At 38.7% G+C, this 18,776-nt stretch overlaps 1 protein-coding gene across 5 annotated transcripts in view; it reads right to left on the reverse strand.

Annotated features, from left to right (window-relative positions):
• RBMS3 (RNA binding motif single stranded interacting protein 3) overlaps positions 1-18,776 on the reverse strand; it is a 718,223-nt gene that overhangs the window by 595,729 nt on the left and 103,718 nt on the right. For all 5 annotated transcript variants that reach the window (XM_065830560.2, XM_071804926.1, XM_071804927.1 and 2 more), the window contains one exon: positions 13,522-13,590. In XM_065830560.2, the coding sequence (XP_065686632.1) occupies positions 13,522-13,590 (69 nt within the window). The remainder of the gene's footprint in view (positions 1-13,521; positions 13,591-18,776) is intronic.

Genomic DNA, 18,776 nt, shown 5'->3' on the forward strand with positions numbered 1-18,776 from the left:
GTTTTAATTGTCTCTGCTATATTTTTATAACAATTTTTTTATAGCCTATTAAAACACCAGGCAAAAGCACACATGCACGGGAACCTGTCTGATGCTTTGAATTCTCACCTGCAAAGTTTCCCTCTCCACAATCATCTGTGTACATTGGAAGCAGCTATAGATACTCCAAAGCATAGTTTTAATAAACTGAGATATGTATCAAGCATCCAGTTCAAAGCAATTTTAAGATTTAATGCTTCTGCCTCCTTGTGGCACACACTGGAATGAGCCTCCCTCAAGAGCTAGTTCAGCTGCAAATGCATCATCTGTCAGCTCTGAAAAACACAGGAGCATTGGCTCTTCTATTAAAAAAAAAAAAAAAAAAAACATGGGAAAGCAGCTTATGGTTATTATTTTAACTGAGTGAGAAACCACAAGAAGTATCAGGACAAAAAGCAAGAGGTGGAGGGGGGAACCTCACTAGAAAGTCTGCAGTTGTTTGGCAAACCTCTGCAGGCACCAGCTCAAGTAATAGCAAAGCTGAGCAGCATCCCAATACTCATGTGTAGGCCTCAGCAAGCTGAGCCCAAAATTCTCCAGCACCTTCTGAATTCTGACTTTGCCTCACTTATCCTTCATAAATACCATGTGGTGGTGGCCCTGATGTGGAAAGCCTTAAGTTGCTCAAGACTTGGTCTGTGCAATGCTTAGTTCTCTTTTTGCTATATTGACATAAATATAGCAGTGCAGTGGCGATGGATTATTGTCACACTGCAGCAGAGGATGGAAGATGTCCTTCTCTCTATGTGACAAGTATTTTATGTAACTTAACACAGCCTTCACTTTTGAGATACTTCACACAACATGCATTTAAGTAACAACAGAACTGTAGCAATTCAGACTAAAGGTCCAAGGGGGTCCTATACTCCTCCAGTCCTGAAGGATAGCAACTGCTTCAGGAAAAGGTACAAGAAATACTGCAAACATGGAGTAGTACTGCTCCAGAGTGGGTAGTTCTGTCTTCTGATCCCTACTAAAAACAGCAGCTTTCAGAGCCAAGTGTTAGACATGCATCATTATGTTGAATACACCTCAGCAGACTTTGTTTTTCAGGTCTTGTTTAATCATGTTGAACCTATCCACACTTCCTGCATCCACAATACTGCACAGCAGCAAGCCTCCTATGTTATCTATCTCTTCCATGAGAAAAATCTTCCTTTTGTTCTCAAACAGATTGCCTGATCATTCCCTCATAGGCTCCTGAGAAACCACAGATAACAGGAGATGGATTCCCAGGTAGTTTTTTTCCAAGTAGCTGAGATTCCAGTTACACCATGCTATAATTCAAACCCTCCTAAGCTTTTCTCAGCACACCTGAGCTTTCAGCCTACTCCGCCCAAGTTCTCAATTTGCTAGAACTGCACCATCTCACTGTTATTCCACTTTTTCAGACCGTTTAGGAATCTACTGATCATGTGCATGAGAACAAATCCAAATTGCATCCAAATGGCAACTTTTCCCTACTGTGAAAAAGGATATATTTTTCCTATGCTTCCTACATCTTAAGTCACAGAAGTACCTTGCCTTACCTTACAAGGATTTAGCAAGTTTTTCAGTTTAAGGCACCTTCAGTAAAGGACTCCACTCCTAACGTTTCAAACCCAAGTACATTGCAGGACCCATACCACTTTTACCTAGCTGCCTGCCAGTCCCTTGATAGGGTTCAGGCAGATGCTCACCCTCCCTCAGAAGATGCCCTCATGTCACTCCTAAATTACAGAAGAGTTTTAAACCAGTTTCATTGCTGGTTGCAAGTTCAGAATACCTGACTCCAGCACCTCTTTGGGAGATTGGCATCATATTCAACATCTCCAAGATAAGGGACAAAACATAAACCAGAATTGGAAGTTTGATGGTTTCAGTTTAGTTTACTTGCAGCTCTCAAGCAAGCCCAACCAATAGTGATAGTCTTATTGTATTCAGGGACCAAAATGGAGTGGTTCTTGAGGAAAATCATATTAAGAGCAATATGAGAGAATGAGAGTCAAAATACATTCCACAGACATTTCTATACTGCAATGTGGCAAAGTACATAAGGAATTACAAATTAACTCTTGTTCAGGGACTTACAGGTTCTGATTTCTCACCGAAGACAACAAAATAATCACTGCAACCTTAAACATGAGGAGTTATGGAACAGTTCTGGCACAAGAGTAACCACTTAACTGTGACACAAGACCACTCCAGTTCATGGACACTTCCCATACCAGTCAAAACACATGGCCTTTTATTATTTATTTCTCATATTTCTTAATGCTGCTATATCAACAGTTTTACAGCCATTACTATAGGCAGGATTTGATACTTGTGCTGCAAAGACTGGTACAGCCACTCTTGCTTAGTAACTATAAAACTTCTCAGATCCAAATCTTGGGAAATATCATAGAAGAAACAAGATGAAGGAGAAGTCTTTGGATTTCAAAAAAAGCAGAGCTCAAGATAAAATAAGTATCTACTTCAGAATGCAATTTAGTTGCTTGAATAATAAACGGAAACCAAAGGATGCCAGACTATTGTAGTCTGATAAAAGACTTGGACCTGGTCAGCAGAACTGAAAACAAGTAGCCAAAAGGCATAGAAAACCTTTTATTCTGAACTGGCTGTTTATGTTGGCCTAAATCAGAACTTAGTGCTATCTTCACTTAATTTTCCATAGTTACTTTTCCAAAATCAGTGTTTTTGGCACAACATTCCTAGATAAAAATCAATACACAGAAAGTCATACAAACAAACATCGGATGACATCCAGCTCAGATAATGCTTCACAACCCACAGTTCGTCAATATGTAGTAATTTTATACTAGCATTGTCCTGTTGCACAGAACAGGGAACACAAGTGATTGAGACTTGAGGGTAACATATTTATTTTTCCCAACTGTAAACTTACCCCAAGATTCACACTTCCCCCTGAAGAAGTACAAGGTCTCATCATCAACTCCTGCAATGAGCTTTGCTGGCAACTTCATGCTTTTAATTTTTACTATCCATTACTCACAGTAAGACAGAGATACTCCTCCTCCAAAAGTTCACTGGGTAGTACATGGAGGTGTACCACATTCTTCAAGGGAGATAGTTTTGCTGCAGTTTTACTTTCCAAAGGAATCTGAACAGGGCTTGCTGGCCTACTGCACAGGGTGTCCTACTACAAGGACTAAGTATTCTTCAGTTTTCTCCTTGTATGGTCTATTTTCAGTTCAATACAGCTAGATTTCCACTGAGACCATAACATCATCTGCTTATGTATTCTGTCAAGTGTTCCCAAGACCTACTTCAACTGTTTTTCTAAGTGTAGGGCCTCTGCTGTAGGTCCTCAAATAAAGTGCGTGCAATATCGATCAAAGTCCCACTTGCACTCCGTGCAAGATTCAATATATTCCTATTAGATGGATACAAGCAGAGCTTGATCTTTAGCAGGATAAGCAAGAATTGTACTGCAGGAGACAATAGAACTCAGTTGTTCTAAGTGGCCTAGAGTTTTGTCTAGTCTTTGGAGACTCATCTTAAAGTCCTTGAGAGAATTAAGAACATTTTTTCCCCTACTTCCTAGAGTCAGTCATAGTTATGGAGGCACACAGAACTATTTTACTTACTATTTTCACTGCCCACAAATGTAAACCACGAAAATAAACCCTTAAATCTAAGGCACATGATCACACTCTGCCAGGTTATCCTTTTCCTCCACAAATTTTGGAAACTCCGAGATTAGACAAAGTATCTTTCTAGAGGCCACATTCAGAAAATAACCTGGGACTAACGGATCAACTTTGAAGAGAGAGAACATTTGCTCGCTGACTTTGAGTTAAACTCAGTTGTATCTGTTGAAGAACTGGTCCATATGCTCAAGAGGTATTTTCCATCTCCAGCTTTTATGATTCATACATAGATTGCAATTTCATTGCTACAGGGTAAATACATTTTAAATTAGACTATCTAAAGAAACAGTAAAGTTACCATGACAGTTGCAGCAAAATGCCTTGTCTTTTCTCATTACAAAGCATAGCCTATTTTTATAACCAAATTAGCTTTTTCAGCTCTTCCCCCAAATGTAGCCTGCAGATCTGTTTTTGTTGATCCACCAATTGTTTCTTTCAGATTTGCATGGTTAATTATCAAACAGAATTATAATCATTTACATTATTAAAACAATCCATCAGCCAGCTTTGTTGTCTTTCTTGTGAAACACAGGAAAGGTGAAAGGTTTTAGAGAACTTATTGTCATGAACTTGTTTAGAAAGGCAGAGAAACAGTTCTATGCCACCAGCCCTGATCTGACCATCTTCCCTAGACATGCCCCCAACCCTAGACCTAGCCCTGAACACAGTTCAATGCCAGCTGTTTCTCCTCCAAAGGTCAGACCTACCCCTCAGCCAATGTTTGCTCTGGAAAATCATCAACCCCTTTGTTAGTGCAGCTGATGGTGAACCCAGCCACGGTCTCTTGGCTGCATTTCCTTTCCAGGTTTAAGGCTTCGGGAGTATGAAAGATGAGAGAGAGTCTCCATCTGTTACTTCTAAATAATAGGAGAGGGGGACAAAAGTCTCTTAAAAATAACCTAAACTCTTCTGCTCCCACCTATCTTACAATCTTTAAAAACATTGCAACACTAAAGCAAGCAGGGGGACATGGCAGTATGCATGTAGGCTGCAACTTATCATACTAATTATCTTCCGCATCAAATTGATTGCATTAACCAGAAAGCAGAATTTAAAAAAAAAAAAAAAACTCTATGAAATGTTCATTCCAAGAACAATTAAATCTAAAGTAAGAAGAATCATGATGAATTGCTGACAAGTGCTAAAACATCATCAGCTGGCAGCTTCTTTTTCTTTTAAGAAGATGTCACAGCAAAGTCAAAACCAAGAAGTCTACAATAGAAGATATCAAATGACATTTTTAATAGAACATGATGCAAGATGTTCATGTGTAAAATCCTTTGTCAATCTTTGCTATTAGTCAACATGAACACATCAGGGATACAGCGTAATGGAAAGACATCACTGTAAGATTATGTACTGCTTCAAACAATATTATCTGACAAGATCTGAACCTTGAGAAAAGTCAGGAATAGCACAGCTAGATGAAGCAAGGAGATAGTTTCCTTAGAAGACACAGATTGAGAGAGTTCTCAATTCAATCAATCCAATATAGAATTTTGTTAGAATTCAACTGTGTAGCTGTGTGAACAACAAAACTAATTAAGCCCGATAGTGAATGTACACGTGTCTTGCAGCTGATTGACTTTAATCAAATTATTCCTTAAGCTCTGGGGTGAGCTCATCCCTTAAGCAGAAAATCTGCACAGGCGAGAAAGTTTAGCTTTGCTCTTGAAAAAACACAGACACCTACACCTGAGTCTTTTTTCCTGATTTTTAGGAAATCCATAACATCATTGTCCTCCATGAATTGCCCAACGGCTAGTGAAGGGCGATCTCAGGCTTTCCTTTGGTCTGGAATTACCAGTCTCTCTCCTCTCCTGGGTTCCCACAGAAACTTCCTATCTCTGGAAGGTTTGAGCAACTTGCACCCTTCCCCTTCTTCACTAAATGCAGTCAAAATGGGTCAAGCTATAGGGAGCAGTCAGCATTCACAGACAGAATATCAATAAGCTTCATTAGCTAAGAAAAACAGGCAGAAGAGTTATAGGAGGAACATTCCAGTAAGTTCTCAAATTGACTCTGCAGTTTTGAGTGATGTTTCCAAAAGAGGTAGTGCAGCTTACAGTGACAATACATGACGTGACATGGGGGAAACTTTGACTTTATTGGTTTAAAATTAGTAGAACCCTATTGGTTTCAATCTTTTTAAATCTTATGAAGTTCTGCTTCTGGAAAAAAAAAACCAAACAGTTCCAAGTGACAAAATAAGTGCAGCTGACAAACACTTTTTGGAAGTGTTTAATGCCTATGGAAGTCATCACAAAGGCTGTTACTTCCTCCTCATCTCCAGCACACATTTTCTATGCAAACTTCAGAACACTGAGAAGGCACTTAACATAATGCACTCATTTAGTATTTGTCTTCAAAAATAATTACATAACTAGCTAATAGAGTAAAAAAAGTTCACCGATCTAGAAAAGATGATCATCTTATGGCAGCTGTTTAGAAACTTCTTTTTGAACAGAAGTTTTTTTTCCCTGCATACTGATTTTAAGATTATCTGGGCAATACATGAAATCTTCTGAACATCAGCTTGAAAGTACAACAAAATACCAATGGTATCGCTGACTATGAGTAACAATTAGAAAGGAAATCCATTACATTTTCCTCTCCTACTTGTAGAAAACACAATACTGAGTCTTAGAAGAGTTCTCTTATGTTTCCATAACCATTACACCTAAAGTTTCAAGTTTAAATACCATAATCAGAAGAAAGTTCTAATCTTTGAATCATCAGGTCATTGCTGATACAGCATATATACAAGAAACCAGAGCGGGGAGGGTGAGGGGGTAGAAATCATTAAACAGTCCAATTAGACAAAAAGGTACCTGGTTAAAGAAAGTGTGACAATACATTAGAAGGGCTTGAAAAATTTAACATAGTTGTTTACCAAGGCTTAGGTTATCATAACTTCTACAAAGCATGTACTCACCAGACTTTCAAGTATTGTAATACTAAACTCATGTAGTTGTGGTGTAACTAATGGTAACTAATTCCCAAATCCCACATCTAGTGAAGGATTTATATGTCTAACCTACTGAGTGGTCTAGTGGGACTAGTCATATAGATTACAGAGGACAGGTAACCTGCATTTTATCGTTTATACTACTGCATTAAGCATAAGCCCTGATTTTAAATATAAGTTTTTGTTTTTCTAAAGATGCATAACTGCTAACATAGTACTGCAAGATGAAAACCACCGATACTATCAGGTAGAGCATTTCTCCACAAGCAGTAAAATAAAGAACGAGGCTGGAGTTTTACCTGCTGCTATTGCTTCCCGCCAGATGCACGGCCTCATCCTGCTTGCAGCTTATGAGACATTTACATTCAATTCAATACACCACTTGGTAATTCTACCAACACAACAGGTAGCATATTTGGATGAGCAACCTTTGATTAACACCATGTTCATTTACTCATATTCTGCTGCTGACCAGAAGCAATCAGGTTCCTTTCTGAGGTTCATGCTTCTTACTTTGATTAAAAACACCTTAGATTCTGAAAGCTAAGTTTATATTGTACTTTGCTCAGCAACAGATACAACAGCTCCTGAGTCTCATTTGGCCAAGTTACCTTCGTACAATGAAGACATCTTACACATCTTGCTGTCCCTATTTAACAGGTCTGCTCCGCCCTTGTCAATGACCTTGGTGAAGTTTGGTTTGTGAGCTCAGGCTCCAGATTCCCACTGCCTTAAAAAACAGATGCCAGGTTCAGTTTTCCCATATGATGGCTTACCAAAGGCATCACACTAGAAGCAGTGGCACACAGATTTTACTGAGGAAGCATCAAGATTTGGAGTTAAGCAGAGCCTTTAACATCAGGTTTCCAGTTGATCGGAGGAAATCAAGAACCTCTAGCAGAAGAGATGAGCAAGTGCTACAAGAGGTGAGATACACAAGAAAAACTGTGTCTATTAGTCATGGTTGTACTCAGCCTGGCTACCTACTACATGGGTCAGCCTTTATTAATGGTAGACAAAATCCCACAGCTATAATGTGCATAACATGACATATTCTGTAGATGTAATAAGAGTAGCAAATCTGCAGTACTGAGCACAGGTATTCAATTTTTCCAATCCTTCACTGAACTTTGAAGTTTAACAGTTATTTTATATACCATATCTAGCAACAAATATTTAACTAGCTGAACTTGCTTCTGCAAGGCACTGCCTCCACCTCAAATTTAGGCTTAATGAATTATGTAAGGTAGAGTCTAACAGAGGCTTGTTGAAATTCAACGAGTCCATTTGACAACATGTCAAAAAAAAAATCTTAAGAATTCTGTTTTTTCATTCCATATTTTATTTTGCTCCATGTGCTTACCCAAAGAGGATTAAAGTCCAATGAGAACCAAGTTCAAATATTGTAAAACTATGATGATGTATGATGTAGAGGTATGTGTAGTTCTGAAAAGACGTATTATTGAAAGGAGGTATTTAGGGATTTTATACTCAATTTATTGCAAAACTGACAAATTTCCCTCATTAACTCCGATTAAGTCCGCTGATTTTTGCTACAGTTTTTTGGTTATACGCCAAGTGCCAGGAGGCAGTAACATATTTCTGTGGCTTGGGTTGTCTAGTCTGCTTTTGGAAAGTTTCCAGATCTCATTTGACCTTTATAATAAGGTTTAACCCTAGTAGTTGGACTAAGTCACTCTCATTTAGATGAACAGACTGGTACAGCTCAAACCTAGGTCAACAGTGAAGGAACATTGTTGCCATTCGACAGCTGTTCAGTGGCTTCTGGGAAAATTGTTGGTGTTCTCAGTACATTTTCCAGTGGACAGGCACTTAACTGAAAGTTTACTGCCTCCATTTGCAGTGCTCAGCGAAAAGGCAAATGGCTGAGTCATCAGGGAGACAGTGACTTTCTCCATAGTGACTTTTTCCAAGTCAGACTTCATGTACTGACAGGGAAAAAAAAAAAAAAAAAAACCACAAACCACCAACAGATGAATATAGAAATCTTTACAGTATTTAGAACTACATATCTTCCAGTTTAAAAAAAAAAAAAAAAGTCACTTCACAGGAATGGATCTTCTGAGTCATTGCTAACAAGGACTCCAATAACCTTTATGCTCAGGTAACATGCCAGATTGCACAACAGAAACTCACCATTACCCATCTCTCTGCTCTAACAAACAACGAATGCATGCTTGATACAAGCAGGTTGCAATAACCCCAACTACTACTAGTTGAACCATCCCAACTATTACCAGCAGTCGTACCTTCTAAAAACTGAATAAATACTCCACTCATACTGAATGATGACTGCAAGGTTCATTTTGACCTCATGTACTGCAAGAGACTCCTGAACTGACAACTATGTATAATTATCTGCTTATCAACACATTATTGCTCCAACACATATATAAGAACAAGGGCAAAAACTAAGCAACGGGAAAGCAGGGACGAACACACACACTCCCACCCCCCTATAGATAAATACATACAGATATATATATATAGAGAGAGAGAGAGAGATGTAGATATACATAATATGGAGGAAGCAAGAGAGCCAAGTTACATATACTAAAGTCTCTGATCTGGAATTCAAGGAAACAGCTGCCATAGTAAAGCTGAAATATAATCCTTCCTAGCTTCCATCTTCTTGACTGGTATTTCCATCATCTCAATCATGAACAAGCTGTACAATTAACTATCAAACTATCACATGGAGTGGTTGAAGAATCAGCCTATTTAAAAACTAGATCCTACACTGAATGTTTATGAACATCCACTGTCTGCTCTGATTCCTCTGAGGAAGTTGCTAACCACTAGGTACTAAAATATAATACTGATCTCCACATTTAAAGAGCACAATATTGAAGAAACCAAAACACATTCTCACCTTAAGGCAGACACTGATGCCAAGTCCAGCAATGGACAAAGCTTTGACTGTCTGCAAGAAAGCAAGAAGCTTGTGTTGCCAACACCAGAAAGTCAGAGCAGTAATTCTGTGAAAAAGCAGCAGTGGAGCCAGATAGAAGAATATTACGGAAGTTTACTTGAGCGTCCTCCTGTCCCATGGCTCATTGGACACCGTTTCACTTTCTGCATTTTTACTTCATTAGCTCATAAGCTAATGTCTTGCTAATAGATACAGTGAGGGGAAAGATGCTGAAGTGTTCTATATTATTTTTAATGGCATTTAAGACACACCAATTATTCTGCAGGCTCATTTAGCACCTAATTCTAAAGAAACATTCATATATTTCTAGAACGTAATATAATCTAGGCATCTCTAAAGATACTTCTGCTAACAAGTCTTGTTCAAGAGACCTGGAACATTGTCACAAAGGTGCCAGCCAAGAGTGGCGATCAAATGAATGGTCTGTCTTGACCAGCTCCTCAGTGCCCACAAGCACGATGAGACAGCCTGTCTCACAGTCATTCAGGCGAAAGATATCAGTGTCTTCTGCTCGCATATACAGGTGGATATGTTTGCGAGATCTGCTTAGGTGCTATCCACTTTTTGCTTATCAAGAGTAGGGACATCAGCAAGCTAGAAGGGTTGTTGTCCCATCTTTCTTTTCATTTAGGACACTTCACCTATGATTTTTTCAATGCCTCAGCTTTAAGCTGGCATCTGAAATACTGCATTTCTTCTCTTTTTCTCAAGTAATTACTAGTAATAAGTTAGTCATTGTTAAAACTGATTCTAGGGACAGTTGAGCTGCAATACTGAGTGCCTTGTGTCCCACCCTGCCTGCATACCTGTGATTCCTAATGAGACACAGACTGTCCCACACCTGGATTTGTCATCACTCTAAACCACTCTGCCTTGGCTGCCATTCTGCTCAGCAAAAGTGGAATGTTAGAAATCAGCTGTATCATCATGCCTGATAAAGTCCCACTTCCTCCTTAATTTTCATCAGCAGTTAAAGCCAGTTGCACTTGAGGAAGCACACAGACTTCAGAGAAGCATGGAAGGACTAAGTTCACTTCAGAGCTTCTCACAAAATTACTGCAGGCTTCTTCACACATCAAGTGATGCCACTAGCCAAGAACAGCAGCATAGGCAATTTCAGCTCATTAGCGTCAGTTTGTATCTTCTCCTTGATTCCACCCCTCAAGCCAGTTTAGTGCATCTGAAGGCAGCGAGGTCCAACACAGCTCCGTGGATGCCAGTTCAGAAGCTGAGATTTGGTTTGGCTTCCCTGTCCACCTCCCACTCCTTTAATTAAATAGATTAATTCCTTGGCTCCAAAAAAGATCAACCTTTTAGACTATTGGCTTCCTATTCTGACATTGAGAAAGTGGAGTACTTGAAAAAAGCTAGCTTGAAGCAGGTAGTAATGGCTCTTTCCCAGAGCAGTCAGAAGGAACCTCTTAATCAAGTTTTAAAGATGCCTCCCTTGCAACAAGACACTTTCCCAGGCTCAAGGGGCATGAAAAAAAAATTCTACAAACAGCTTCACATAAAAAAAATCTGAACACACAAATTCCACATGTCCATGAGAGCAGTGAGTTAATAGGAACTTATTAAAAACCTTCCCCAGATAATGCATTTGAGATAAACATGCTTCTGCTTATCCAATACAAAATATAAGCATGTCTTGGTAGCATAAGCAAAATAAGTCAGTGAAAAGTGTGTTATTTTCAGTGACTCATTGACCTCACCTGCAGAACCCCTTTCAAATCTCTCACCCAATGGACCTTCAAACTTCACACAGATAGGGGAAATGAAAAAAGAAAACTTGGGGGAGGGAAGGACAAAATCAATTTAACTTTTAACATTTCTTACATGCATCAAAGGTCTCAGCCATGTAGTTATATTAGGTTTCTGTGTGAATTCTTGTAAGATGTATGCAGAAAAGCCTTCACTGAGTTCACTGCATGAGACTGAAGCAAATGCAGACAATATGAATTTGAACTTTAATCTTTTTCTTTCCTGGAAAGCCATCTTCAAAAAAATGTTTAAATAAACTATATATAGATGCTGGCAAGTTGCAAAGCTGAATACAAATCTCTGATCCAATACAAATATTTTGCCACTCAGCTCATGAGAGTGCACAGCAGTATTCAGGTCTCCCAAACTGAACCGCAGCATGGCTATACATCCTCACAGTTGGTGCTGGTATTTGTAATATCCGCAAGGCAAGTTTATAAGCTTATTAAACCCAAAACACAGAAGACAAAAGCTTACAATAAACAAGGATGAAAAAGAAGAGATTAGGGCATAAATGACAAAGGAAGATGAGATTAAAAGGTGTGGGGTGCAACACAGGTAAAGTTACCACAGACATGCTTTAATACAGTACAACAATTTTTTTCCTGCAGATGCTGGATGGTCTAGACATACTTTCAAACAGCATTCCTGGTAGTTAATCCCTCAACTCTGCTAGTGATTTAACAGGGTTGTAATGCTGTGAACAATCTTTATTATGTACTTATCTCCCCCTCCCTCCTCAAAAAAGGAAATCAAGTGTGTAGAGTGTAAAGTGCATTTCATATGATGTGTTACGATGATCTCCTCCTGACTGAGGAATGCATCTCCCATTAACAGGCAACGGCAAACACACAGAAAGAGGGGAAGTGTCACTGCTGTTTCAGCCTTGTACATATTTGTGGTACTCCATGAACTTTTTCTTGCTCACTGTCTGATCTCCTAGGATGGGGCAAGCAATAACCACTTAAAAGAACTAACCTTCTGCCTACATGTTCTTCATTTTTACCACCCTCTTCCCCCCAACACGTTCAAAAAGTGGAAGAAAAAGAAAACATGGAAACCTTAGCAAGTGAAAAGAACATTTATGTAGAGTGGAGGCCCAAGACTCTTAACAATGAGGAAGCAGCACTATTAAAACATGAAGGATAGTGAAATACGTACCTAAAGGCCCATAAAGCATTTAGCCACATTCTTTCCCACCCTAATTTGAATACAAATGAAATTCACAGTTTCTTCGGCTTTAGTTTTCAAGGCCAAAACTCAGCTTATTGGAAGTTTCCTCTCTTGCTGTATACATGTCCTTCATAAAAACAAAAACCTAGCATGTCAAATCAAGAATTTGCTCGCCAAGGTAACTTAAATTTTTCATAGTGTCAAGGAGGAAGGGGTTGTTGCTTTTTTTTTTTTTTTTTTTTTTTTTTTTTAAGAGATAGTGCATTAGAAAGAGGTCAGAAAGAAACAAAAGTAGAGGTTGGGAAAAAACTGCTAAATATGATTTTAATAAACACTGGAAGATTTTTTTTTTAAAGAAGTTGCTTTAGTTGAAATACACTGTTCTTTGATTACAATGCAAGCCATGTCCTTGGCTTTGATTTTGGTTTTGATAAAGTAACAGAAACCCTCAATAATATTCAAATTCTTATACTAAAAAATCATTAACAACCATACTTCTTCCTGGCTACCATTGAACAGCATTCCAATTTCAGTCAGGGTTTATAACAAGCTTTCCTGAAAGTTTTAGCCATCATAACCACTTCATAGCTCAGTTGTTTTAAGTAGAAAAACAGCTACTGAGGGCAGGGCAGCATGGGAGAACTTGACTTCACGCATTGCCACGGAGCAATGATCAAACACACTCAAGCGACAAGACGCAAAGGATGGGGGGGATCCAGCCAAAATAACCACCCCTGACAAGCCCCAGAGAGGCACCGCTGCATTAGATGAGTCACACCTGCACAAACCCCTCCATGAGCAGCAACAGCATCTCACAGTTTGCCACAGGATGTCCTGCAACAACTTCAGAGATCAGCATGACCTAGTTGGGCTACTGCAGGTAGAGAACATTCTCCAGCCCTCCCACAGATTCATTTTAAAAGGAAGAAAGTGTCAACCTGAGCTTCGTATTCTTTTTGACAAGGGCATATTACCTGATGGGGCTGTGAACTGGACCATCTGCTGTAGGAAGGAGCACCAGAAGTCTTATTGGCTGTAGATCTCTGCAAAATAAAAGATAAGCATGTCAGATATTCAACAGCATCTCCATCATACACACAGCCAATTTTACCAGTCTCAACCACATAAACTCCCACAGTAAAAAAAACCCTCTAAACAAAAACCTCAAGAAGCCATAAATACAATACAGTAGCATGGAAATCACAGACACAAAAGTTTGCTGAATTTACTACCCATGCTCTACTCAGCCTTGGGCCTCAGAAACTCAATTTTCACCTCAACTTCTGCACGTTGCTTAGGCTGCAAGTTTAAATGCTGAACCCTGACCTAAACCAGGGCTACAAAGCTCTGCCCTTCAGCCAGGTAATTCAGTCAGATTAAGCAAACATGCTCTAAATTCACATTTATTCCAGAAAGGCATCATTAAAGGGGTTATATGCCTGTTCTGAGAAGTTATATCTCTATTTTTCCCCTAACTCATAGTCATGTTTCATTCCATACTTGATACCAGTTTTACAAAAGCTGTTCTTTACTCATAGAAAACACTGCAAAATTGTTCTTTTGGGATCACTTCACCTTACTAAAAAAGGAAACCTGGACATTTTTGGAATAGGTAATAAAAATGTCTATTTACCAACTTATTTTCGAAGAAAAACCAGTCCTTTTAATTTTATTCCTATATTTGTTTCACCCACTTTCCTATATTTACTTTCTGATGCACTAAGGAAAAAGATCATACCATGGACTTTCAAATCCATATCACATTTTAATATCCATACCATGTATGTCACACACAGACCTTACAATCAAACTACTTTTGATACTGCAGAAGCAATGCAATATAGTGTCTAGGACAACACCATCAGTTATTTTAATACACATTACCCCCAGTTTCAAGATTATTTTATACCATGAGCTTCTATGCCATTTATTCCTAGTTTAGGCTAGAGTCCAGCATAACACAGAGCTCCTCCAAATCCACCCCTTGCTTATGAGAATTAGTGCTTCTAAAATCACCCCAAAACACCAGAGTCAGTAGCCAAATATCTTGTAAGTATATCACTACTATATTGTGTAAGCCCAAGTATTACAGAAACCTTGTGACACTAGGGCTATCTGCATGAGGAAGATCAGGTAGATGTGAGTTACCTACTCATGAGATCTGAATTCAAACAGGCTTTCCAGACACGAGATACTAATTTATCAGTACATTATGTCACCAGCAGGATGCCAATAAGGGGACAGATTCATATTTGAACCATATGGACATAAATTATACTAAAAAAATGCAAGTAAGACAACCCATGGGAGATTTATACCACAATGCAGTACATTCTTTGTAAGTATGGAAATAAATAGCTTATGGCTTTTAACACCCAAGGATATAGTACATTTCTATGCCAATTATAACCACTAGGGCTTATACATCATTACATTTTCTAAAGCTGGCATGTAATTCCCACTAATGAGAAACTGCCATTGCTGTAATTGTGCTTTTGTGTTAGCCTATCAAAAAGCAGTTATTTTACAAATGTAATTATTAGCATTACTGTATAGTGTATTTAGCTTCTACTAGATATCCTTAGAAGGACAGGCATTTTTTTAATAAACAGATACACCACGCAACACAATAACATTTTCCTTTGATAGAAACTTCAACATAGTGTGCAGCTTGTCTTTTCTGACTTCAGATTTTTACAGACCCATGAAAACTATCTCCACCTGCTTCAGAAGGAGGACTGGTCAATCTATGAATAACAGGTTGAAAAACAACATAACTGGAATTTTTCTGGAAGCATCTGGAAATCCTTTTCCAGCAGGATGCCTTTCCACAAGCACCACAGACCTTTCTTAATTAATAAAGATATAATCTACGTCTGCCTTTAGTATTGTCCAACAAAAACTGCATACCCCTCCTATCTAAACACATAAATAGCAGTCTTTGACTTCATTACTTACTTCAACACTTGTTACCTCTAGTAAGTACATTTGTTTTACAGCATTTACTCTTTTGAACTCTTTCACCTCACTTTCAAGGATATCCCAAAGAAAGATATTGCACAGAGACACAGTACCACAGTATTACAGAGAAAGAAGAGAACCCTTTTCAGGCCAGGTAGCCAGCAGACAAACGCCTCCAAAGACAAAGGCAGAAGATAAATTTTGTCTAACTTCACAAGAGAAGACCAAGCCTCAGAAGTATTTAGAAGCTGACCTCCATCTTCCAATTTAATTAAGAGGTAGACATTAAAAAAAAAAAAAAAAATTGTATAAAAGGATTAAGATCAGCATTTACTTCCCCTATCCTCCCAGGCTTCTTTTTCTTTTTTCTCTCCATTCATAGATCAATGGATAGGAACACTTGCATGTTCCAAGGCAATGAAAATATTGGGCTATAGAGCAAAGGCTTACACTGCTCACACACAGAAGGTTCTATGTCAGATAATTTGGAACAGATTCTGAAAGATCTAGAAAATATTCCATTTGATCTTATTTTCAAGTTCTAAGAGGCAATAGGAAAAAAACCTGAAGGCTGGACCACATTCCCTGCTTGTCTCAGCAATTAAAATATTTGAGTCAGGTGACTTAAAATAACATGTGTGTACAAACTCCAAACACACACAGAAGCTGGACAACCACCTACCTTTAGGAGTATGACCCTTCACACCTAGCAGCCAAAGTCATGAGCTAGGCTGCACTCTCTGCTGGATGAATAGCTTTGCATACAACTTGCACTGAAAAGGTGACCTCAAGGTGTTGCATTTTCACCAGGTATTTTACCAGGGAGAACCTGGGCTGCATTTAGCCCCTTAACCACATCCCCTCCTTCAGCTGAAGTCACCTTCCTCATCACTCTCCCTTTTAAGAAAGAAGCAGCACATACATAGAATATTTAAGGACTTACCTTATGGCATAACTAGCACTTTAGTATAACCCCTATACATAAACCCCCCTCTCCAGTCTTGCAGAGCTCCCTGACAGCATCATTTGAAACACTTAAACCAAGTAGCTCTCAGCTCTCCCAAGGCCTTCCGCAAGCCCCCACTCTCAGCTAATTTTCTATCCAGTCCTACCCCCCCAGCTCATTTCTGCTTCCTGCAATCTGTTTTGCAGTCATGTGTAGGTAGGAAAACCCCTCCCCAACCATTAAGAAGTAATTAAGACTGACTGTTCTAATTAACTGCTTGCCCAAGCTGTTCCTTATGTCCTTGCTCCTCCTCCTCATCCCCCCTACTCATGAAGAGAGGTTAAACTCAGAGCTGCAGCTGTCCATCAGTCACTTTAAAAGACCTATTAACTTCTGATGAAAACTTTGGAAAAGTGTAACAATTTTTACAGTAGGCCATACTTCTGAAAGCAATAAAACTGCCAACTGGACGTGTGGGGTTTGGTATCTGAGATGGATTTTATGAAAAGAGAGAGGGAGAAAAGCTGGTGGGCCTATACCTCAGTATAAGAGGAGAAAGTCTGATGAGGGTTCAGGTGTAATGCATGCTCCAAGCACATGGCCGACCCAAGCCTGAACATGAGGAATGCTGATGAAGCATCAGGCTGCTCCCAAATCCCAGTAAGAGCAGGTAAAAAGTAGTTTTCACAGCAATACAGTGGCACAGGTAAGAGTAAATGATGCAGTGTATGTACAAAGCTACTGGTTTATATGCAGTTTGCAAGAAAAGTGTTTTCTCAGAAGATTCCTGCTACTGAGCATGATAGACAATATAGCAAGAAGCCATGACAAAACACTTCTAGAATACATGTAACTCTGAGTGTGGCTCAACAGAATAGCTCCTGAAAATACGTGTTATTATTTCATTCATGGGCTAAGGCTATTAATGACTGTATACAATATGAGATCATGTAAAGTTCATACATAATTTCTCATTCAGTCAAGGAGAGCTTCAGTGGTAAAGCCACACTTTAAAATGAGAAAAGCAGAGCACAAAGAAAGAGTTACAGGTGTCATTACTCTGACAATATTTCTAAAAGCAAAAGAAAGTATATGTTCTGATAACAAAGCCAAAGTTTGTAGCTTGTTCTACAGCCAAATAAACTTATAAATCCTTCTGATGGGCATGGCAATTCATTGCATTAGGTTGGAAAAGTATCTTAAGATGGGATAAATTACTGTCTGGAAGCACCTGCTTCTTTCCATTCTCTCCCTGGAGACAGAGACTAAGCAGCCAGTTTGATTGAGACATCTAACTTCGGATGGCTAACATTAGGTGGAATTAAACCTACCCACACTTCCTGTCCTCTTTCCTACCAAGGGACTTGGGCAATTTGTCCTCTTGTAGGGTTTAAAGAGTTATTATGGTAGCAAATTTGCTATGTAATTAGGCTACTTTTGAACTGCCTTGTGAACTCCTATGAACATTGTTAATCTCTCATATGCAGCTCACTGGTATAGACATGAAGTACTGTCTTTCAGGACTTAGTCAGAATTTCTTGGCTGGGCAAGAAAAGGAGAAAATATTTTTACTTGTAAATAAAGAAAATGGAATATGAAAGTAAATGGGCAATAATACTAAACATAATCATATAAAAAGCATTTTTATCAGAGAAAAAGCTACTTAGACTTTTACCTGTAGTTCTCTGGGAATACAATTATAGTTACATGATATACTACAAATTCCTCAGCTCTTCAATTCCCTGGCCAAAAGTCTTACTGGCATTCAGCAGGTATCTTGCTCATCAGCTTTACTGGAGATGTCGCTTGTTTAAAAGAGTATAGAGTCCCAGCTGTTTCTGTGAAGGCTGACATCAAATTCAGGATATATTTTGCACTGTCTAATATCTAGATTACTTTTTTCCTATTATTTGCTATGGAATTTCCCTGATTATTCCATAAATCGAAAAATTCATTTGCTGAACAACATAATAGTCACATCTGAGAACACTGTAAGATGTTAAGGCACAGAAGTTCTTTCTTTGAAGTTTGCTTTCTTTTTTTCATGGAGTTTTGCATATCCGTCACTTTTGCAAAGAGAAGCCAGTAATGTTATGTTAAAAAGGAACAGTATTTGATGGCTATTTATTGACAGGCTTTTGGGTTCACTTGTTTATTTTATTTTATTTCACAGCAGGAGTTTATGACGAGAAACCCAAGTGAAATAAATATCAGGTTTTAACCCCTCAGACTACACAGGGCTATAATGTCCTTTATGACTTTCCAGAAACAAATAGTGGGTGAAGTTCTTTTCCCATTAACTGTAGCAGACTAGGCTGAGAG

The sequence above is a fragment of the Patagioenas fasciata genome, chromosome 2 (genome assembly GCF_037038585.1).
Source record: "Patagioenas fasciata isolate bPatFas1 chromosome 2, bPatFas1.hap1, whole genome shotgun sequence".
Classification (NCBI taxonomy): Eukaryota; Metazoa; Chordata; class Aves; order Columbiformes; family Columbidae; genus Patagioenas; species Patagioenas fasciata.